Source organism: Pavona decussata, unplaced genomic scaffold (genome assembly GCF_977016875.1).
Source record: "Pavona decussata unplaced genomic scaffold, jaPavDecu1.1 SCAFFOLD_19, whole genome shotgun sequence".
Classification (NCBI taxonomy): Eukaryota; Metazoa; Cnidaria; class Anthozoa; order Scleractinia; family Agariciidae; genus Pavona; species Pavona decussata.
Genome location: NW_028145442.1, coordinates 994,669 through 1,018,562, shown reverse-complemented (window position 1 = coordinate 1,018,562; position 23,894 = coordinate 994,669). Strand labels below are relative to the sequence as shown.

The 23,894-nt window shown below is 38.9% G+C and overlaps 1 protein-coding gene across 1 annotated transcript in view; it reads left to right on the top strand.

The window, feature by feature from the left end:
• LOC146486933 (MFS-type transporter SLC18B1-like) overlaps positions 1 to 22,992 on the top strand; it is a 30,772-nt gene extending 7,780 nt beyond the window's left edge. Inside the window, exons 2-16 of the mRNA XM_085089450.1 lie at positions 835 to 930; positions 2,513 to 2,586; positions 5,226 to 5,373; positions 9,833 to 9,901; positions 10,535 to 10,622; positions 10,919 to 11,002; positions 13,584 to 13,654; positions 15,817 to 15,915; positions 17,346 to 17,443; positions 18,191 to 18,286; positions 18,892 to 18,966; positions 19,814 to 19,880; positions 20,779 to 20,805; positions 21,642 to 21,688; positions 22,119 to 22,992. Of these exons, the coding sequence (XP_084945576.1) occupies positions 835 to 930; positions 2,513 to 2,586; positions 5,226 to 5,373; positions 9,833 to 9,901; positions 10,535 to 10,622; positions 10,919 to 11,002; positions 13,584 to 13,654; positions 15,817 to 15,915; positions 17,346 to 17,443; positions 18,191 to 18,286; positions 18,892 to 18,966; positions 19,814 to 19,880; positions 20,779 to 20,805; positions 21,642 to 21,688; positions 22,119 to 22,203 (1,224 nt within the window). The 3' untranslated portion in view covers positions 22,204 to 22,992. The remainder of the gene's footprint in view (positions 1 to 834; positions 931 to 2,512; positions 2,587 to 5,225; positions 5,374 to 9,832; positions 9,902 to 10,534; positions 10,623 to 10,918; positions 11,003 to 13,583; positions 13,655 to 15,816; positions 15,916 to 17,345; positions 17,444 to 18,190; positions 18,287 to 18,891; positions 18,967 to 19,813; positions 19,881 to 20,778; positions 20,806 to 21,641; positions 21,689 to 22,118) is intronic.
• The last annotated feature ends 902 nt before the right edge of the window (positions 22,993 to 23,894 follow it).

Sequence of the window (23,894 nt, the reverse complement as noted above, 5' to 3'; positions counted from 1 at the left end):
CCTATTTTTCAGTATTGCTTGCTGTCTTGTATTCCAATAGTGGCCTGGCCTTGGATTGGAAGCGAGGTTGGGGTTGACCTTGTTTTGATACAAACCTCAGTGCTTTTCATATGTAAATGCATTAGTTAGCATTAGAACTCTACATACAAAAAGCCGTAATTTTGAGAGGCCGAAGGCTTAAATGATGTATCAACAGCATATATTTTTCGTCAACCATCTCTTAAAAATACTTCAGTTTACTTAGGGAAACGAATGGCAAAGTAACTCTCCTCTCCCATGTCCTGTCCTACTGGAATTCTTGGACAAGTATAAGCTTAAGACAGCTAGCGGCTTTAATGTTCGGCTCAACGTCTGGCACTCAGGCTCAGAGTAGCTGGTAGCTTGGGTCAAAATACGTACCCTGCAACTATTATTGATTGCCATCGATTGTTATCAATGATTAATTTCTTCCATTGATCACACCGGCTTTTAAACGCCACGTAATACGGACGATATTTTCTTGCAACTTGTCGCGCTACAAATTCTGCGTTACAAGTCAAGACTGTTTGTTACCCGTATTACCACCTCCCAGCGCAAAAAGTTTTCATGTTGCAATAAGTAGAAGTTGCTTGGCTTCTACTTATCCCTTCCCTCTTTCCTTCCTTCCTTCCTGCCTGCCTTCCTTCCTTCCTTCCTGCCCTCCTGCCTGCCTTCCTTCATTCCCTTCTTCTTCAAGGTACTGATGTGCTTGCAATTATTGTTTGTTCATTTATTTGTTCTCTCACTCATTCATTTGCATAGCTAGATTTTGCACGGTGCATGGAAAGCTAATTTATTATTTACTTAAACCCAAAGGCAAAAGACAAAGGTGTGTCTGACACTGTTGTGGGATTAATCTTTGGAACTTACCCATTTGTGGGATTTCTCTTTTCTCCAATTTGTGGAGCTCTTGTAAGTAAATTTGTAGCTTTATGATACAATTTTTGGCATAGTTAAGTAAGAGTGCATTTTAATTTTTGTTGTTGTTGTTGTTGTTTTTGTTGTTGTTTTTGCTAGCACAAACTGTCAAAATTACAGGCTAGTTTTCCGATACTTTCATCACAAAATCAGGAAGCATAAAGCAGCGGGTAAAACGTCCAGGCAAAGTTTACTCATGAAGGAATTTAAGGCCACGTGCAAAACATTTGGCAAATCTGAGCTAAAATAGTAAAAACAAGCTATAAAGTATGACTTTGTGCTATAGATCAGTTATGCTCCAAGTCCTTAATTCAATTGATGTTATTTTTAAATTTTGAATCAGCAACTTGTTCCTTTTAATGGCCGGACCGTGTCAGTAGCTGGTAGAAGGAAGTTATTGTGGCCTGTGGCTACAGTAAAAATGACAAGTTTAATTGCTCAGAGATTTGAAAATGACTTAACGCGTCAGGAGAAAGACAGACCAACAACAAATCCATTTTGGTTTTCTAGCACTTTCCTAACAGTCCTCAAATGGGGTGGCCGAGCAATCAGCTTCAAGTGCTCATTCAAGAACGGATGTGCAAGCTGGAGTGTGCTTGTAAACAAAAGATGAATAGATGCTTAGACGAAGTAAAAGACCATAAACAAGACTATAAATTATTCTGTGGATAAGGGGGTTCGTTTCTAAAGAAACTGTGGTGATTCAGCGGTGGGGGGTCACAAAATGAATGTTGGTTTTGTCAACAAAGTTGGGATAATTAAGGTAATTTGGCATTCATAAAGAGATTGAAGTGCTGATGTTTTAAGCGTTACCAATAACCTTTTGTCAGAGCGAATCCACTCTGTCAAAGGGTTAATGCTCAAATCGTCAGCACTTGAATCAGTCTTTACGCTGGCTAAAGTAGCCTATCAATTCTGTTGATGAAACCAAACAATAATTATTCAGACATTTTAAATTACTTTCCTTGCAGAGCAGGCTCCTATGTCAGTTTAATGACGATCTAGATAGACCCATTTTTTATTTGATCAATTAATTATTTTACAAGGCAACTTTTATCTAAAAATTGGTCCCAGAGGCCTTTCCCTTTCTCTTGGCTAATTGTGAACGAGAGAAAGGCAATCTGAGAATGCGATTTCAGTTCGGCATGTTTACTTTACACTGAAGGTTTAAATTGTTCTAACTACTGATAGTTCAATTAATTTTAATTGAATGGCTGAGAGCATAACCGACCTATGTCGACCTATGTTGAATTTTAGGCCGTTTTTCGATTTTGCTCTGATCTTTGCATATGACTTGAAATTTGATTTAAAAAAAAACATTGCCCTGTATTTTTACCGATTTGTACTTTGTTTTCGAGAAATAAGGCATCAAAAACTATGATTTTCGCAAACTATATAACCCCTAATAGGGTAACTGGATAGCTGAACTATACACGTTGAATCAGCTTACCTTGTTGGTCTGTTTTTCACACAGCAGTTTCTATAGATAGCTTACCAGTACTGAAAAGATCTGTTGTCTTTATGTGATCGACTGTGTAACTGATACTTTACTTTGAACCCATTCATCTTCTTGCAGATACCAAAATATGGTTCACGAACTGTGCTTTTAACAGGAATGTTCCTCCTTGGAGGATCCCTTATCTTGTTTGGGTGAGTTGTAATTGAAAGGTTCTCCAATCACATCTATCTAAAGATCTATCTAACTACCAATCTCCCCACCCACCCACCAGCCCACTTGTAAACCGGAGTTCTTGTTGTTGTTGTTGTTGTTTTTTCCAAAATATGGCGACAGATGATTTCTTCTTGCTACCAACGAAAAACAAGTAGCAGCCAAATATTTGTCCAAAAACTTTGTTTTCAGTGATTGTTAATTAAGTTAGGGAGGAATTAATTTCATTATCACTGGTATTTATCTGTTTCTCTGTCCATCTATCCATATGCCTTTTTATTTTTGGCAATTTACGGTTCAGCTATTTTCATTTACTTGAGTTTAGCTGTTAATTGTTGTAAGGTGCACCAGAACAATTTTATAATATAGAAAGTAATAATATTACAATTATATATTATTATATATTATTACACTAAAGACCACGAAATTTATGCAAGATACAAGAAAGTAAGAAATGATATCACAGCTCAGATAAGGATCGCTAAGGCACAGTACTTCAACGAGAAGTTAGCTGAAGTTAAGTCTGCAGCGGCTTACTGGAATTTAATTGCGGAAGCGACAAATCCAGTTAGAAGAAATAGGATTGGTCCATTAAAGAGGGAAGATGGAAGCCTTGTCGTCAATGATACAGAAAAGGCAAACTTAATAAATGATTTCTTTGCTAATATCGGCACTAGACTTGGACGAGCCAATAGCAATTATCCACAGCAGAGCGATCGCACTGGCTCAGTGCCCTCTGTGACTGATATCACCGTCTGCGAGGATTCGGTCCGGCGCAAACTACAGTAAAAGCTATCAAACCGAATAAATCAGCAGGCCCAGATGACATTCCACCAAAATTATTAAAATTAGCTGAGCCTTCCATTGTCCCACCCTTGACTGGCCTATTCCCATTCTGCGCAACCTCGGAGAAACCTTTACCGATTGGAAGAAAGCTCGCCTGATTCCTGTGTACAAGAAACTGATGAAGCTTAGTGTTCCTAGCAAGATTATGGAATTTTGTGTATCCGATACAGTCGTCCGACATGTTTTCCAAAATAACCTGATCACAGATAAACAGTGGGCCTACCGCGAGGGGCACTCTACTGAACTATTGCGGTTACATCTCTCGGAAACCTGGAGAACAGCAACCTACGCCAACAAAGTAGTTGCTGTGGCTTTTGTTGACTTTAAAAAAGCTTTTGACTGTGTACCTCACGCTTAATCCTACTGCATAAGTTGAACTTTCAATTTGGAGTTCAAGGTACCCTACTATCATGGCTGACTATCTAACTGACAGAACTCAATTTTAGGTAGTAAATGGCCATCACTCAACTGTGCTTAATGTAACCTGCGGGATTCCCCAAGGGTCAGTACTGGGCCCCACGTTGTTCGCTTTGTACACTAATGACCTTCCAAGTGCTGTCACCTCCGGCTCTATTTTTATGTACGCGGATGGCACCACCGTTTATTGTATTGGCGACACTGACGATAACACTGTCACTTCTTTAAATAGAGCTTTAACTGAACTGAACAGCTGGTGCCTAGAGAACTCGTTAACCCCTCACTCGGCTAAGTGCGAAGCTATGCTTTTGATGAGAAAACCGCACATCGGTCCGCTAATTCCTGTGACTATTGGAGAGGCACGGATCGAGTGGGTAAAACATACTCGTCCTCTGGGCATTTAACTTTCGACGACAGACTTTCCTGGGTACACCATCTTACAGATTTAAAAAAAGAACTTTGTTAATAAGCTGAATCTCATGAAAAGGAGTTCGTTTTCGAGCCGAAACGCCCTATTGGACTTGTACTTTAAAATAATATTGCCATCCGTTTCATATGGGCTGGTCGTTTGGGGCGGCTGTTCAAATACAGGCCTTCTACAATCTTTGGAATTACTTCACCGAAGAGCAGCCAGAATAATATATAACTTAACTCACGATACGCCTACTGACGACGTATACCGACACTCGAATTGGAACACTTTAACCTTTTATTATAAACTTCGATTAATTAAAATTTTTCATAGCGTGTCTATAGGTGAAGCACCAGCGGCTCTTTCGTACTTGGCAAATAAGCCTCGCACTGCATACAACTTTAGTCAAGAAGGAGTAATAACGTAATCGTCCCCCGTTTTAATTCAAGGTTTCTTAAAAACTCTATAAGCTATAGAGGCGCTATCCTTTGGAACGCTGTCTCGACTCACTTTTCGGGCAGTTTACTGATTTTTATCGTAAAGTAAAGAAGTATGTATGTATGTATGTATGTATGTATGTATGTATGTATGTATGTATGTATGTATGTATGTATGTATGTATGTATGTATGTATGTATGTATGTATGTATGTATGTATGTATGTATGTATGTATGTATGTATGTATGTATGTATGTATGTATGTATGTATGTATGTAAGTGTGCCTTACAAACTTTGTTTTTTATTATTTTGGTCATGAGAGTAGGAGTCAGTGTGTTCATGCATTTTAGCAAGAACGTCTCCAGGACAATATTGTTGCCCTTAAATAAGCGCCATAATTAACCAAACTTTAAACTATTTTTGATTTTAAATATGGTATTTATCTCACTGTCTGCATATCCATCTATCCATCTGCTTGTTTATTTTATTTCATATTGTTTTTTAGATTTTGCGGCAAGATTTCAGACAAAACTGTGTTTGTAGTTTTGTGCTTTTTGTTGAGAGCAACCTCTGCCATTGGAGGAGCAGCTTCACAAACTTCAGCTATTTCCATAACAATAGAGAAGTTTTCAAATAACGTGGCAGCAGTCACAGTATGTACTTTGGACTAATTATTCAGCTTGACCAGATTTTCTTCGTTGTAAACCATGATCATTTTCCCCTCCACATTTTTATTAACAGATAAAGGGGCCATTTATATAATTGTCTCATTTTGGCCAAGAAATTGGACAGATGAGTTGTTGTTATGAAAGTTATATTTAACGGTCGTTATTTGAGCTTTAGTCAATTCACAAAGTTCTTCATAGGAATTAATAATTCAGCTAATCATAGGGCCTAGAGTTTTTCCTTTTGTTGTTTACGCAATTGTTTTCTATCAAATTTACATTTAAATCGGTTAATTTTCCTTTTCTTTGTTCCAATGTAACCGTCGGAGAGAACAAAAAAAAGTTGTTCAGCTCTGTAGAATCAACAGACCTATGAGCCCAGGAAGACGTTGTCTGGTTGAGTTAAGTTGTGCTTGATTGGACAAGGCCTGTGACCGTTTGGTTTTTCGAGCAGGGCTTTGGATTTATGACGATTTCAATTTTTAGTCTGCTGTGTAAATGGAACGTGGAGGAGAAGTGGCCAATCTACAAACTAGACGGGAGTAATTGCAATTGAAACACTTGGAAATTTCAAATGAAACATTTACTTATGGCGAAAGGAATGTGGGGTTTGGACGATGGTTCAGAAGTACTTGCAGACGATGCGACGGCATCGGCGCAGGGATTATTCCGGTCGAGGTTACTGAAAGCGTTCTCGACAATTGTATTGGTGATTGATAGTGCTCAACTTTACCTGGTGCGCGATACCGAAGCAAGCATCGGATGCGCTGAAGAAACGCTTCGAACGAGAGACTTCTCGCGGACGAGATGAAAGAAGGTATATCGGTGGAACAACATTTGAAGCACATGAAAGATATTACCGATACACTAGCGGCAATCGGGGTGCCTATTTCCGAGGAGGATCAAGTTGTGACTTTGTTAGGAAGTTTACCAAGAAGTTTCGCGACCCTTGTCACCGCCATCGAAGCTAGAATGGAAGGTGCTAGCCTAGACTATGTTAAGCAAGCACTCATACACGAGGAAATGAAGCACTCTGACTTATCCGGTCAGATAAGTGGAGCTGAGTCAGCACTGACGAGGGCCTTCAGGAGAGGTATACCACGCGATCGGCCAACATCTTTGGAATGAAGTGATTTGGGTCATATTCGCCGTATTAAACTGTCCAAGTTAATTTAAATGGCAAAAAGGAAAAATAGCTGAGGGTGGAGAGCGCCGACCGGAAAATTCTCACATCGAAGGTACAGGTGTTTATGCCGCAGCGTTTAAGGCGTCTGTTGGGAGCGTGAGGTCTGCGGATAAAGAATGTTATCCATGGGTGATCGACTCGGGTGCATCGAGTCATATGACGAAAGAAAAGCACGTTTAGACGAATTTCCGGGGATTGGGTGAACCTGAAAATGGTCGTTTTGTGAAAGGATTAGGATCTGGAAGCGTTCGAATGAATATGCTGTTTCAAGCAGCTGAGCACAAGAAAGCTGTTTTGTACAATATGCTGTACGTGCCTGAACTCAATTGTAACCTGTTTTTTGTAAGAGCTTCAGTTGCTTAGGGCAACGCCGTAGAATTTGGTCTTTAACAATGTTGTATCTGGGATTATAATGGAAATCTTCGTGGAATGGGATCACTGACTGATAAAATTTATCAACTAGATTGTCAAGTTGTCCCTACTGAGTACGCCTCAAAATGACTGAACTGTCTTTTTGCGAAGGATTTTGGCAGGAAGATGTGTCGAAAACCGCTTCTTGTAGTGGGAGAGATCCGATCGACGCGGACACTACAGTTGGTACATAGTGACGTCTGCGTTCCAAAGTACATACACTCGATTGGAGGAGCGAAGTCTCACGTTACGTTTATTGATAATTACACTTGGTGCTGTTCTGTATGAAGTATACAGCAGAAGTGTTTGATAAAGTTAAAGAATTTGAAGCCACAGCTACGAACGATGTCGGCAAAGCGATAGGAACTTTGCGAACGGACAATGGTGGCGAGTATTTGTCTACTGAATTCCAGAACTAATTGAAGGAGTAAGGAATTAGACAAGAGTTGACATTACCACACTCACCCCAACCGAATGGTGTAGCAGAACGAATGAATCGGACTTTGGTCAAGTTAGCACTCTCGATGATCGCGCATGCAGGATTATCGAACATCTTTTGGGTCGAAGTTGTCTCTACAGCTGCTTATGTGACAAACCGATGACGAAGTGCTAGAAGCGAATGAAACTCCCTAGGATCGGTGGTATGGAAAGAAACTAGATGTGGGCCACTTACGAGTATTTGGATGCATGGCCTATGTCCACGTGCCAGATGGTGAACAACGAAAGCTAGACAACAAGTCAAAGAAGATGCGTTCTGTGGGCTACAACTTGACGTTAAGGGGATATCGTCTTTTTGATAAGATGAACCGAAAGCTGCATATCGGAAGAGATGTTGAGCTTCATGAGAACGATTTCGGTTAGAAGCAAGTCATGACAACAGAACCAGACCAAAAAGGCGAGGAAGCGAAGCAGAATGCTGTCACCACTAAAGAAGAACAAGAAGACACGCCGTAAGAACCTCGACGGTCTGAAAGAACACCAAAAGCACCTGTCATATATGTTTACCATGAATAAGCAGACACTTCAATTCACCGCGTGTACTATGTCGCCTATCGTCTTTGCGAGGTTGATGAAACCAAAACTATACAAGAAGCAATGCAAGGTGACCACGCTGCAGAGTGGAAAGTCGCTACGGATTTAGACGGTACAATTTGATTCGCTGGTTGAAAGCAAGACGTGGATGGAAGTTGGTTCTATTACCCCCAGGTCAGAAAGCTATTGGATGCAAATGGGTGTTTCATTTAAACCGAAACACGCTGGGGATGGTACAGTGGAACGTTTTAAAGTACGCCTAGTGGCCAATGGTTACGCCCTGAAATATGTTGTTGACTATGATGAAACTTTTTCGCCTGAGGTTCGCTCTTCTTCAGTATGGTTTGTGCTAACACTCCAGAATGATTTGCTGATACACCAAATGGGCGTATAAACAGCTTTTCTTAATGGTAAACTTGGTGACAAAATTTACATGGAGCAACCGGAAGGATACCTGAAACCCTCAGAAGATCATCTGGTATGCAAGCTAAAAAAGTTGTTGAATGGGTTAAAGCATTCGTCCCGATTTTGGAAAAAAACGATTCGGGAATGTATTGAGAAGATTGGTTTCACTCAAGCCTCGGCAGATCCCTGCGTGTTCATCGGAAAGGAGGATACGTTGGATGCGTTGGAGTCCACGTTGATGATCTGATGATACTAGCAAAGAACATTTCGGAAATGAAAAGAGTCAAGGACAGCCTGAAGTTCCAGTTTAAGATGAAGGATATGGTAGAGCTACATTACTATGTCGGAGTCAATATCGTTTGCAAAAAACACGTAATAAGGAAAAGAATTAAGTGCACCTTCATCAAGGGCAGTACATCGAGAACGCGCTCAAGAAGTTTGTGAAAACAGAAACGAAGCCGGTGTTTACAGCTGCTGATTTGAACGTTATATTGCAGAGGGAAGATGGTGTTAGCAGACCTGTAAATGCGATTATGTACCAGTCCATTGTTGGGAGCCTACTTTATGCTGCTATCGCAACTCCTTCAGACATCGTCCGAGCTGTGGGAGTTGTGTCGAAGTTCTGTGCAAATACTACACAAAATCATTTAACTGCAACAAAAAGGATCCTCTGATATCTGAATAAAAAGGAACCACATACCTTGGTTTGAGTTACAAAAATTGTGCTAATGGAAACCTGACTGGCTAATCAAATGCAGATAATGAGCGGTTGATACGGATGTCCGTCATTCCACTTCAGAAAAGGTGTTTTCTTTGGCGAGGGGAGCAGTGAGCTGGTTGAGGAATAAACAGGCTACGTTTGCGCTGTCAACAGCAGAAGCGGAGTACGGTAGCCCTCATTGCGGCCATCCAAGAAGCAATCTGGTTTTGAAGGTTACTCGCGGATGAATGAGAACTTTCAGTGGGACCAACATTATTCATGAAGACAACCAATGAGCTATTGCAATGGCAACAAATCCTGTGGGACATGCTAGGACCAAGCACATCGACATACGCTACCACTTCGTCCTCGAAGGAGAGCAGAATGGAGCGATCGTTATGAAATATATTGCCCCTAATGAGATGATTGCAGACATTTTAACGAAGCCTTTGCTTAAGCATTGTTTCGAGAAACTTGTCACTGACCTAGGAATGAAAACTGAGAAATAGGTAACGTCAAAAGGGGAGAGTTGTTGTTATGATGAAAGTTATTTTTGACGGTTGTTATTTGAACTGTAATAAATTTACAAATATCTTCACAGGAATTATTAATTCAGCAAATCGCTGATCCTAGAGTTTTTCCTTTTATTATTTAAGCCATTGTTTTTCGTTCAAATTTGGTTAAATTTAACTCTTTTTCCCTTTTCTGATTAGGGCGCGTCAGAGACATTCGCCGGTATTGGGTTTACTCTTGGTCCAGCGTTAGGAGGAGTTCTCTACACAGTATGTACATTGTTTTGGCTTTACATTCAGTCATTAAATCTATTGCCTGATCAAGTTAGGACCTTTTCCAAATAACATAGACATGTCCAAGAGTTAAACTGTGACTCCCTAAGTCTTTCAATTTATGCCATCTTTAATAAAAGTCAGTGGCAGTTGCACAGATTTCTTGCTGACTTCTTAAGAGCTGCCTAGGGAATTTAATGAATAGGTTAAGAATATCAAAGACTAAATGTCACTCATTTTTTTTAGGAAATAGATGTATCTGTAAAAGAGTTATAATACATCTACATTCCAAACGTAATTGATGATGATGATGATGATGATGATGATGATGATGATGATGATGGTGGTGGTGGTGGTGATGATGAACATTATTAAAGTGTCAACATGAGGTAGCATTGCTACTGATTGTGGACCCTGGTGGGGAAGGGCAGCTTTTTAATTTGAAACAGAAAATGAATATATAAAAAGAAATATATAATAACGTAATGAAAATGCAAAGAAATATTATCATAAACCATGTAAGCAGCTACTTTTAATCAAAATTATTGTTACTTTAGGGCTCCGTACGGTGATACATTGACTTAAAATTTTGTCAATTTCTAACAATGAAATTGAAATATCTGTCATCAGGCTGGTGGCTTCAAACTTCCATTCTTTGTTATCGGTTCTTCTCTGATTACTGCCCTGCCAGTTATATTGATTCTTTTAAAGGACAAAGGTTTGTACAAAAAAATTATAATTTTCAGTTAGATTTGTCCCACATTTTAAGACTTTGCTTTTATTCCCTCAATTCAATCATCAGCAAGTTGACCTTTTTTGTATCAGACTGTTCAAAAAATGTATTTGTGTTCAGATATCCACATTTAATGGGCTTGTTTGTAGGGCAAGATGTATGTTATAATTTTCCAAAGAAAGAGTCGGGAGTGCTCTAACTAATTAATTAATTAATTAATTAATTAATGTGTTTTAGGCCTGAGTGTGTAACTTAATTGCTTTGTTACTGTTCATAATTAGAAAGTAAAAGTAACGAAGAGTCAGCAGATGAAGAATCAACATCCATTTTCAAGGCATTTCGAATTCCTGCCATATTTGAATTGGGTAAGTATAAAATAGTTCTATTTGTTCATCTCTGTTCTCACTAGCTTAACCACGCAAATACAGCTTGAAACTGCACCTTGTACCCGTTTACTACCCTGTTAATATTATCAACTTGTTACAATAACCACTCAATTCAGGGCCAAACAAAACCTTAACATAAAATCTCAGTTCTTAAAATCTGGCCAAAGTGAAACCCCATCAAATCAGACCATTAGGTATGAGTGATGACCAACGTCTTATGGCCATCAGCAATTCCCAAGAATTTCAATGCACTTGGTGTTTTAATACGGGTTTTCTCGGTACTAATTAAATGGGACCGATGTAGGCGAGACGTAGTACAGATCACAAGTTATTTATTGTGTAACATTCAAGACGTAATATGTTAAAACTTAAGACTCTTATCTGATAATCTATTGATCACATATTGTAGCACTTAGAATGGTAATCTGTTATCAATTTTTTTCCTTTTTTCCTCTTGATTTTTCTTGTTTCTATATTAGCGGCTTTACGTTTTTTAAAACGTAAAGCCACTAATAAGTTTTAATTAACGTGGGATCTGCTGTAATTGGCTAGGCTGTAGTGGTCGCTTTTACGTATTCATGCATATAGATCTATATCTGTGTTTTAGTTAGGCGAAGCTAAATAAATAAATATATCAGCTCAGACATAAAATCAGATTGAGGTGGTCTCAAAAACATGAAAGTACATTTCAGATTGTAGCAACCGCTTTTCTTTCGAAGAGGAGCGCGCGGAAACGACGATAACAAAAGCCAAAAGTCTAACATGAACCGTGTAGGCGATCATCGAAAGACAGAAAGTTAACAAAAATACGTACAGCTTGAGCTAGTCCTACTGTTGAACGGCATACAAGACCGTCAGAGACTGTAAGGCTTCTAATCTACACGAGTTGCGTGAGAAAATACTGTCCCTTCGAGCGAAGCCCAAACCTAGTCAAGACGTTCAGCGGTCTTTCAGCGTAGTCTTTGCTCCAGGAGGAGCTTTTATAGTCTCGTATGAAAAGACGTCATCACACGCGATGTGTCTCGTTGCGTCAAGCAATGCAATGCCTAAACGGTTGAGAGGCCGTTACACAGATTCTACTGATTTGTGGCTCAGTCCTGATTCTAAAATAGGCCTTATCACAGTTTTCGACACCATTTTGACGAGTAGGCAAACAGGCTCGAAATAACAGTGTTTGTATGAAAATCCGATGTCAAATAATTTTCATAAAACATCTCTTCTGAAAAATTCATGAATTGGAAACGTTTGGCAATAGGGAAAGGATTTTAAGGAAAAAAATTGGAGGGATGTAGCTGTGCCAGAAAGCGTCCAGTCGTGTTTTGAACTTTCTATACATTTCCCTGTATTTTTTTTTTCGCGAGCTATTATTAGAGCAGTTCACGGCTAGTTCGCTATACAGACAAATGTATGGAAAGTTCAAAACACGACTGGGCGCTTTCTGACACAGTTACATCCCTCCAAGTTTTTTCCTAAAATCCTTTTCCTAGTGCCAAAAGTTTCCAATTCATGAATTTTTCAGAAGCGATGTTTTAAAAAATTATTTGACATCGGATTTCCATACAAACACTGTTATTTCGAGCCTGTTTGCCTACTCGTCAAAATGGCGTCGAAAACCGTGATAAGGCCTATTGATTACCTGAATAGCCAAAACGCAGAAGATGAAATGGCATGGATTTATCCAGTCTACAGTCTGATTTGCCCAGCTATCTTCGGTCTTCTGCCGTGGTCAATGTGTGCTTCGGATAGAGATGTATTGCAATAAGGCAAATAAAATCCATAACAATTTACTGCTTAAGCCTCATTTGTTTGTAAAACATTTTTTGTGAAGTATCATGTAATACAACTTGCCCAGATCTTGTCAGTCATGTGCTGTAGAGAACTTCCAACAAAGTCTGTTTGGAAAGCAAAATCTGTGAATCGAGCTTCAATCAAATTATCCATTAATTACCACAAATGTTTCTCTTTCATGATGTCGAATATCCTTAAACCTATTCAGACTGGGCCAGGTAGATTCTGCTCTCCCCCCCCCCCCCCCCTCCTTCCATAACTCCGAGAAGCTGTGACAATAATACTTGGAGAGTTGGTATAGTGCATCAAAGGATGTTTCCTTTGAAGTCTGCAACAGGAATTGACGATGGCTTATGTCGTGTCTTGGATCTGCCATCTTGGATTTCCGAATTTCCTCAAAATTGAAAAAAAAAAAAAGACTAAAATGATCTTAACACATGAAAGTTAATTTTTATTCATTAAAAATAAGAATATTCCAATTTCTGAAAAACTCGTCAGCTGTCAAAATTTGGTTGCCATGGGGACATCAAATCTCAATGAAGGCTAATGTAATTGTTCCCAATTAAATTTTTGAAAAAGTCACTAAGTATGATGTCAATGCAGGTATAATTTTCTCATTGTACTGTGGACAGCACAATTTTCAATTTTAAACAAGCAATGTTCCCTTTTTTTTAACTGTCATATATCTTGATTATTCACTGCAGAAAAAAGCAACATTCTGGCCGAATTCAACTCTCGTGTAATACATGAATATTTTCTTTGATTTTAACAGCGCTGAGCTTTGCCATCGTTGGGTTGGCCTTAGCATACATGGAACCTATTTTTGGTCCTCACTTTAAAAAGGTAAGCTAACATTTGAGTGTTCCAAGCATTCACATTATGGCGAGCAAAGTAAAGATAACATGCAAGCAAAATAATAGATTAAAGTAAATGGAGAAATGGGATGCCTCCACTGAACTCCAGGTACAAATTAGTCTTCCCATTTTTTCTTGACCAGTCCATAGATCTTGTCTCACAGCTGATCACCTCTCCTTCACCCACCGGAATCGAAACAATTAAGTCAATTTGAAACAAGTTCTCCATGACTAACTAGGCAATAATTATTATCTTAAGAGTTCAGCTTTAAATTGTTGCTGAAAGCACTTAGCTTACGTGTGGTTTGCTTTTTAATTTTTGTTTGTTGAGCAATGGCAGTTGGGTTAATATTCTTTTCAGCAGTCAGCCAGGAGCAAAACAAAGCGAAGACCACTGAAGCTTCCTCTTGGCTCCAGTTCATGCTTTTGCTTCAAGTCCTTTTTGGGTTATAATCAATTATCACTTGTCCTTGCTATGTGATTCGATGTATTAATCAGTAAATGACACAGGCATACTATGTCATTTACTGATTAATACATCATTCTTATTAAGCAAATTACCAAATTTACCAATGAAAATCATTCCATAATCACGTACAGAGTGATTGTTTTTCTCATTAAAGGGACACAGTCACCTTTGTGACCGCACTGACCTGGACACTAGTTTTGTCAATTTTGAAAAACGTCCACCTCAACCCGAAATCAAAAGTACGCGTCGAATACATCTAAATCCGCTTCAATCTTCCCAGTGTTTTATTGGATTTTTAATCTTTTACTGGAAATCTGTTTCTGAGTATGCTTTTGCTCATCCTATGGTATTATTTTATCATATTTGGTTAAAAACAGTGTGGATCGCGTCTCCAACGGAACATGAAAAGAAGAGGTGGGAAATGTGAAGGCGCCGGGCGGAAGAAATCGCCTGCGTTGACCAATACAACGAGAGAAATCAATCAAAAACACTGGAGAACAAATCTCCATTTTATATATTTGGAAAAAATCGCATTTTCTCTACCTGGCGAAAGCTTCGTCCGCGGAGGGAATCTTCGTAAACGATTTGAACTTCGCGTCATTATTTAGCTGCTTGGTTTGGAGCTCAGACGAAGACAAGCTTCGGTACACAGTCGATTATCTCCTCGACAAGGAAAACCTCTATTAGAACCTTGTTTTCTACGGGTCGAGCAAGCGTTTTTGTAGTGACATGGGTTTGGTTCCTAAATTTAGATAACGGAGAAGTTGTAGAAACAAAATTATAATAAACGCAAAATATATGATCGAAAGCAGAAATAAATAAAGCTTACCGGTAGTTTCGCTACAAAGTCGTTTCGCTACACTGCAGTTCAGGCGATTCGCTAATATTTGAACTCAATTTGCTTCTTATGCAAACATTGTGAAACGTAGAAACAGCTAGGATAATTTTTCACACGACCGGATACCGAAATAAACAATTAAATGAGTCTTCGACTTCAGAGGTATTCGTTGACGTTTGGCTTTCCCTGGACAAGTCCATTGATCAGTATATTCTCCATGGTATTAAGAAAATGAGTGTTTTAATATGACATTAGGTCTATAATCACTATAATAATTTTGACTGGCAAACACTTCGACTCGACAAGGTGTGTTTAGATTTTTCAAAGGATGCGCTTCTCAGCGCGAGACTTGCGGATGAAATGTGATATGGAAATCAGCTAAGAAATGGTATCTAATGCGCATGTGCACCAGGTGACTGTGTCCCTTTAAAAATTGCTTTCTTTGTGTCGTTCTCATTGATGTCGTACGATCTTAAGGTCCCTATTGACTGACGTTTTCACAACATGATCATAAGTCATCATCAGAATCCACTCCAAATAAGCTGTTGAAAGGTCACTCAATGTCACCTCAAACAGCCCTTGTCAGGACTACACTGGGATGTAATCTATTTATCATACATGATTTTGGTTGCCTTGTGGAGACTGGTGGAGAATAGCTGCAAGTCTTTGGAAAAAAACAGGGTTTACTTGTTTATGTTTGTAATGCTGAGCAGTGTATTTACTTCCTGCAAGCCTTTTTATTTTAGAGACGTATTATCCATGTGAGACAGACTTAGACAGACAACATTTAGCTGACTTGCTTATGCATCATGTATAAACAAACAGGATTTCTTCCTTTTTTCAGCTGGGTCAAAGTCCAACACAAATCGGACTCATGTTTTTGTTAAGTTGCGGAGTGTTTATTTTGCCGGCACCAGTGGTTGGCTGTATAGGCGATAAAACGGTGAGAAGTGACAATAATAAAGTTACAAGAAATGAATGAATTTTACTGGACGCCTGTTTTGCGTACTAGATTGGTAGACGGTAATGTGGGTTAGCATTCAAGCACTAGCTAGAAAGAATGAAATTCTGTGCACTTATTCTGTTAGAACCACCACATTATTAGACAAGAAAATGACTGCAGGTTTGTTTCGGGCAAGAAAAAAAATGGCGTTACGTCAAGGTGGCAATTTAAGTCAGCCATAGTATGCTTGGTCGCAGTGTATTTGATTGCTTTGGGTTTTAGTTATTGGTAAGAGGGGAGGGGTAGGTGTGGTAATCGTTATGCCAGAATAACTTTTCAAATTACCTTTTGCAGGTGTTTCCCCAGCTGAAATATTAGTAATCATTCCTCGCGAAGCGAGGTTAATAAATTTGTCGAGCCGAGCCGGCCCGAGCGGAGCTAAGCCGCGCGAATTCGAGCGAAAAATATATTTATATATATATATATATATATGTTTATATCTTTGAAGGTGTCCGCACTTGAATGACGTCAGACTGTCTGGCGTCGTCTGAAAAAAATTTGCATACATCGGAAAAAATATGCGTGCATGATCAAATTTCAACTGCAATGTTCATCAATATTCACTGGATACAGAACTATCTCTCCAGAATCTTTTCCCTTTCTTTTAGAAATCTTTTTTTGTGAAAGATTGCACTGAAGAAATTACACGTTTTGTGGCCGCGGTACATTTCATCGCGTCAGAAATAGATTTTTAACCGCAAACTAGCCTGTGGAACTACGAAAAGACCATGCTCATCAAAATAGTTGCTATGTTCAGAAACCTTTTAATCTCCTCATTTGATGCTACAACACGAAAGAGGGCTTTCCACCCAGCCCCAGCTTCGCGAGGTTTTGCGATTCACGTATTTCTAGTTTATAATATACGGATCCACATTGTTGTCAGGGAATCCATTTTCAAGCAGTGACCCTGATGCAGGGTTTTTAGAAACGCCTTTTGAGGTTCCCATTCGAATTTGGCCCTCTTTAAAGATTTTAAAGGGGCATTTTTTCACGAAAAGGGGCCCTCTATATTTCCACTTCTTATAGAAAACATGAAACGAAACGATAAGTTGGTTGTGTCAATAAAATTTTCCCAGAAACCTTTTCAATATGTTGCCATAAATTTGTAGCGTGGTGTTTTCAAGTTTGTAGTACACACTGATGTTTTTTGCTATACAAAACAATGTTCCCAAAAGTTATTCAGTCGTCGAGCATCTTTTCATTACTTTCTGGTATCTTAGTCAGGCTAAAGGCGCCATATTTGACTCACTTCTGAAAATTTTATGTTCCAATAATTTTAATTCGTGGTAATCCCGGTACCCCGCACACTGGAACAAACTCTGTGATGAATGACTCTGGAATGTCCTATGTTACTATTTCTTTCTTCTCAGAAATGCTTCAGAGGGATGAGTATATTTGGATTTGCCACTTTTGGTGTCGGCTATTTGTTGTTGGGGCCTGCTCCATTTCTAATCTTCCTACCTTCAAAGTATGCTATTCATTGTATAAACTAACATTAACGAGGCCACAGAATTATGTGTAATTTTAGCGATACTCTGTTGCACTGTATTTTTAGCATTTAAACCTAGTTAAACATACTCAGGTGTCTGTCCTGCCCTGCTTTTGGTTATAAATTTTGTAAATTTTATCAAAATAAGCTCAAATTTTGTTTTGACAAATCTTCGCATTTTAAACAATCGAATGTTTCTAGTTTTTCAATTTTAACGGTCATTGGCGGGAAAATCATGTCACAAGATTGACATAAAAATCTCATTTTCAACTATAGTAACGTATCGAACGCTCAAATTTGAGAGAGCATGTTGAGACAAGATAAAATTTGAAAAACATAATCCCAAAATCTCAATTGGTCAAAAGTTATTCAACCCATTTTGAATTTCCGCCATTTTGTTACTATGTTTTAGAAACTTCCCCAACTAAAAAAGTGCGAAATATTTTTAACCGATTATGCTTTAAAAAAATATTTTACATTTCATTTTGTCTCAGCATGTTCTATTAAAATCACTTTTTTGCCGTTGTTTAGAAAATACATTTTGTCTTGTACGTCTTTCGTGTTCCCAAATGCCCTTTTACGCGTTTATGTGAAAGATTAAGATAAGCTGTCGAGTTTTCTTATACAGCTCGAACACAGAGATTCCCCTAGAAAGAGATTGTACCTGTCAGGGTTTTGTGATCAGTGGTTAAATCACTTATTTTGATCTTCTTTTGAATTTTGCAGCAAAGTGTGGTTGGCGTATATCGCGCTGTCCGTTGGTGCTTTGGGCGCAGGATTTGCATTTGTGCCAATTATGCCAGACTTAATAAGAACTGCTAGGTAGGAGAAACTTGACAAATAAATTGCAAATGTAGAGGACATGAGACATGAAAGAGGCGGCAGTGATAAACATATCGGCTTTTTGAAAACTAAATTTTGTCTTTTAAAAAATGTGTAAAGTCTTCAACGAATGCACCACGCACGCTAGAGTAAGAATTAAAACTGAATGTTCGCGTTTAATTTAAACTAGTTTCTAGTTTCCATTCTGGAATAAAATGGTTTGAACTAAAAGGCAGAGTATGAAACGAACGGGCCATATACCGTATTTACATGACATATATTTGACAATACATTACTTGTTCAGTTTTGGTTTTAATAGTGAGGCTCGGACAATGCGCTGCCAATAGCCCTTTTCACGGTTAACTTTGCTCACTGGAATTACAATGAAATCTAGCATGTATGTGAGGCAATTTCGGGCTATTTTGTAGTTTTAGCCCGAAATTGCCTCGCATCCACGTCGGATAACATTGTAATGCAAATGAAAAACATTAACCGTGAAAAGGGCTATTGAAACACATGGAAGCTGGAGTGGGAGAAGAAGGCGAAGTAACTTCATACCGTCTGCAATGACATCCCCACTGACACAGTGTTGTTTATTGTTATAGGGCGAATGGAATGCCCGACAACTCATCCACAAATGGAGTCCTTTCAAGTATTTTTACAAGCATGAATAACTTAGGGTATGTTTTTCACCACTTTTTCTTCACTTTTGCTTCTTTTCATTGTTGCCTTTCAGTTTGTTTGGTTTTATCAACAGAGATGATGAGGCAATTTGGCCGCCATAAAGAGATTAGAGTAGCAATCTCGTTAGGGCGGCAAAATTCTCATATTAACTCTGTTGATAAAACAAAACATTCGTTTCTTCTCCCCACCCACTTAGCACCACAGTTTCTTTAAAAACTAACCCCTTTATCCATTTCTTTCACTTTGCTGGTGAAATATCTCCATCTCTCGGTAGAACAGTTGCAAAGCAACTTAAAAGCAGTCTTTTGAATAACAAAGAAAAAATAACGTCTTCCTAGTAGATTTTCAATAGTTCGTCGGATTTGACTTATTTTAAGGGCGATTGATTACCAGCCGCTGTTCAGGAAAATGAGCCCGCGCTCCTGGCAGGAACAAAGACCGGACTCGAGACAGCGGCGGAAATCGAACTCGGGGCGAGTTTTCTGACAGGCGCTCGCGTGTTTAACCCGCTTGACTACCCCTGATGGAAATAATCGACTCTACTCGTCCAGATTAAGAAGAAGAAAAAAACACGAACTTAATGATGTTTGGAAATCCGATGAAACACTTTTTCGAGTGTTTGATAAAGTTTCTCAAACCATTTATAATTCTTGGAGAAATTCAAGGCAAAAGTTCATTAACTTTTGTGATAATTAAGATCACATTTCTAAACTTCCCTCGCGGTAGTGATCTTCTTGGTTTCCTCTCATGAATTATAATGAAGTTTGAGAATATTCGTTCTTGCGGGTATCTGAGTTGACAATGCAGGTGGTAACACTTTTTTTTTTCGTTTTGTTTGTTCAGGGCAACTATTGGTCCAGCCTTTGCCGGAATTTGCAATGAACACTTTGGTTTTGAGTGGGCCACGAGTGTAAGTACCTAAAGTAGCAAATTTCTTGATAACTGGTTTAAGGTGTGAGGAGTTTATTTTATTTCCATGCTTCAAAAAAAAACCAGTCGATAACATAAAATAAACAAGAAACATATGCAGAGGTTTGTGAACGAAAACCGAGTTCACACACCTTATCTAGGAACTAACTGTTACTTGAGAATTTTATTTATTCAATTATTCCTCGTTCGTTTCTTCTCTATCTCTTGTAGCTCAAAAGACAAATCTTAGTCACAGCAGACTTAAAACCAAAGTAACCACAGGTTCAAACACACTAGTGTCTTGGATGAATGCTATTAGTTTTTCTCCGTAATCGTTCTCGTTAGCTGATGTCAGTCCCAATCTTTGAAGGAGCGTTAGGCGCTTATCTTGATGCATTTGATCAGGATCAGCTATGCAATGGCTATTATTGAGCTTACGCAACAGGACGGCTTAGGGAAGGGGACGGTGATATATCGTTGTGTGACCAACATGACATCTTAGTACCTTCACATTTTTAGGCGATTTTCGACTAAAACTGGTGTTCTCTCATCTGTGACAACCTGAAAAGCACGAGTGGTAGGAATGTTACAATCTAGAGTCATGAATACTTGGCCGTCGCGTTGGTCACACAAGCACAATTTGCCGTCCCACCACATCAGCCATCCTGTTGCGTAAACTCGCTATTATCACGCTTGCCAGCGGTTTGACATACAAACGAGGCAACCTGATCATTCCGCATTGTTTTGACTATATCGCCTCGTTTGCATGCCTTTTTGCGCAAAGATTTGACCACAGCCTCAACTATAATAACAGTCATCGATGGAGGCAGAAATTTTTTTCTCTCAATTTATACCCAGACAGAATTTTTTTCATTATTGTTATTATTATTATTTCCTAGGTCGCAGGTCTGATCATCTTCGGTTTTGTAAGTACACCGCTATGTCGTTGCTTTTTAAATTTAATTCGCTGAGCTCCAGTAATGGCCAAAAAGAAAGAAACAAAGCAAAACAAATAACAACAAAATGAACGTAAACAACTCGGGAGAGCTCATGCGCATGATTACATACTTATGCACGTTTCACCCGGCTTTGTATTCTAAGCTAGGCAATGTTGCTGTATGGTTCTCGCGCTTCGCACCAGTTGAAGCTTTTTGCTTCAAGTGCTAATTTTGACAAGTTACTTGGACAGTCACAAAGAAGGTGCTTTTCCATTTACTGGTTATAAAACATAAGATAACAGCCAGTTGCCGTTGCATGCATATTATGTATGGGGAGTTGTGGTCCCTATTTTTAATGACACTCATAAAAAGCTAAAAGAAATATTGGAAACCTAAGAAACCCTTAAATAATGGTTTTGTTTTCTTTAAATTACTTTAGTACCAGTTTTCTGAAATTATTAGTAAGTGTCTTTGGCGACGGATTGCCGGTATGGAAATGGATTCGAACTAAAAATAAATTTTTTTCAAATTCTTTCTGTGTGTTTTGGAAAAGTCGCTCTAAACTGATGACAGTTTGTTCTCTCTTTTGAGAAAAACGCTCCCAACCAGGGTTAATTTTTTAGGGCCGCCTACATCGACGGTTTTGTTTTTATTGGAATTTTCGAGGGGATGCTAATTTCAAGTTGTCTGCGTGAGCCATGGCGATTATCACAATTTGATTGCGACCTTATAATGTCAGCACAAAGGAAACTTGCTCACGGCATAGCATCCTCTCTGGTTCTTCACTTTCCGAAATAAGTTTGATTGTTTATTTGTTGTTTCAGGCAATGCTGCTATTATCATTTACCTTGTATCAAAGAGTGTTTCAAAGGTTAGTAAACTCAAAGTAATTTAGTACGAAAACGGGTTTACTAGAATGGTATTGTGCTTTTTTTTGTAGGGTACAAATGACACAAATGATGGATCACAGAATTGACTCTGTAGTTTCTGTTAAAGTACTTTGAAATTCCTACTGCGTTCTCCCATTTCCTAACTAGGGCTAATGCTCAGTATGAATTTCATGGGTTCACTTAGCACTTTCAGTACATAATATACTCTAAAGAGTTAATTCTCAGATCCATCTTTTTTTTTCTAATTGCCAATTATTAGGCTGCAAGCTTAAGAAGACTTGGCTTGTGGGTGGCTGTGTGAGCTGCCTTTATTTTTGCCTTCAATTTCTTACGTCGTGAGCTAAACAGCCAGCCAATAAACTATTTCTCCCATCATCCTTGTCATCGCCTTTTTTCCTTTTTTCTTTGTAGGGACAATATTGATTCAAATTCCTTTGAAGAAGAAATAAAGCTCCTATTTCATAATGGCGAAAAGTCACAGCAGACCCATCCATGAGGAATTTTCTGTCAGACATCCAAGTTCGCCTAGCTATATAGTGTGCCCGTTCCCGCGATTTTCTACGCTCATCGTGTAGTATAAAAGTCAACCAATCAGGTTGAGCGATTTTATCACAACTTTGCAAAATACCCTTCGATGAAGCCTGCGAACAAGATACCACATCACCACGATTGGCAAAAATATTGCCAAGTGTGTAAAAATAAAATAAATAAATAAATGACTTTATTTAAGTGTCGAAGTACTTAGCGCTATTGTGTTTATTGCTAATATGCAATGAGCGGCACCGTTTTGCTTGTTTTGGTGAATTGCAGTGAGGGATTACTATAACACAATTCCGCATCAGTCGGTGGCGAAAATCGCTTGCGATTTTCGCTGGCTATCAAATTTGGCGCGATCGGCGAATAAAATAGCCTTGTGTGTCACCGGCTTAAAGCTCTCCAATAACAACGAGCGAGAACTTAGTGGTCAAATGTGCAATGAACGGCACCGTTTTGCTTAATTTGGTGAATTGAAGTTAGCTATATCGCAGTGAGGGATAACTATAACACAAACGTTGAAGTAAGTTGAAAATACGAATGAATATGTGAGACCGTTTGTTTGCTTACCTAGCGGTTTGAGGCGGCATGTGATTGGTGACTAAACAATTGAGATGTGAGACTGAAATGATGGTGAGTCGAGTCGATACTGTGTTGCTGTATTTCTTTGAAGGCGCGACTAAGTGATAGTGTTTAAAAAGAGATACAAAAGTGTGGCCTAGTACGCTCATTGCACATACAAAGACACCACCCAGACACTCATGTCCAATACACCCAGACCCACTTCAAACACTGCTAGGTGCGCGAACTAAAAAAAACAAGCAAATTAAAGAGATATTCAATGATATCAACCAGAATGTGAGAAAACTACGAGAAGAGTGGGCAAAAGTTTCAGCACAGGCATTTGCGAAAACATTAACATTGTCAGGAGCTCCTGACATTGTACGGTACCCTGCTAGCAGAGGTTTCTTTCTGGAAAGTCCTTCAACATGTGCGAAGTCGTTCGCGAAATACTAGAGACGCGAACGACTTCGTACATGCTAATTAACAGAAAGAAACCTCTGCTAGTAGGGTAGTTGTAAGGATTTGCACAGCTACTGATCTATGTAAAAGAATAGTGATGTCTACCTCGAAAATGGAGAAGGAGAAGCTGCCAGCAGCTATCTCGTGTTTTCTAAAAAGGACGCATCGTCAAAAAAGGAAAATGGAAAGTAATTCCTCTACTTCAGTACCTCTTGTAGTAAATATAGTGATTTTCAGCTGGTTTTAATTACGCGGGATGACCTGAGGGCAGCCCGTGTCTCAATTGTTTTGTTTTGTCTTGTTCTTGTTTTATTTATTTATTTATTTTTTATTTCATGGTAGCTTCAAATCTGCACATTGATTTACCCATTAAACTCTGCTCTCTCCTAGAAGGGATCTATTGTTCTAATTGTCTTCAGCAAAAACGGCCCAATCAAAATCTATTATCGGCGCGTATATCACGACGGAGAGGACACCCTCATCCCTACCTTTGTGACGTCAAATCATCATTTGATTTATTCATTAAACCTGGATTAAATTCTGCTCTCTCCTAGAAGGGATGGTTTTGTCGACTAGTGTGGCGGCCATATTGCTTACATGTTTTAGACTCAACTATGCCGTTTTCAAAAA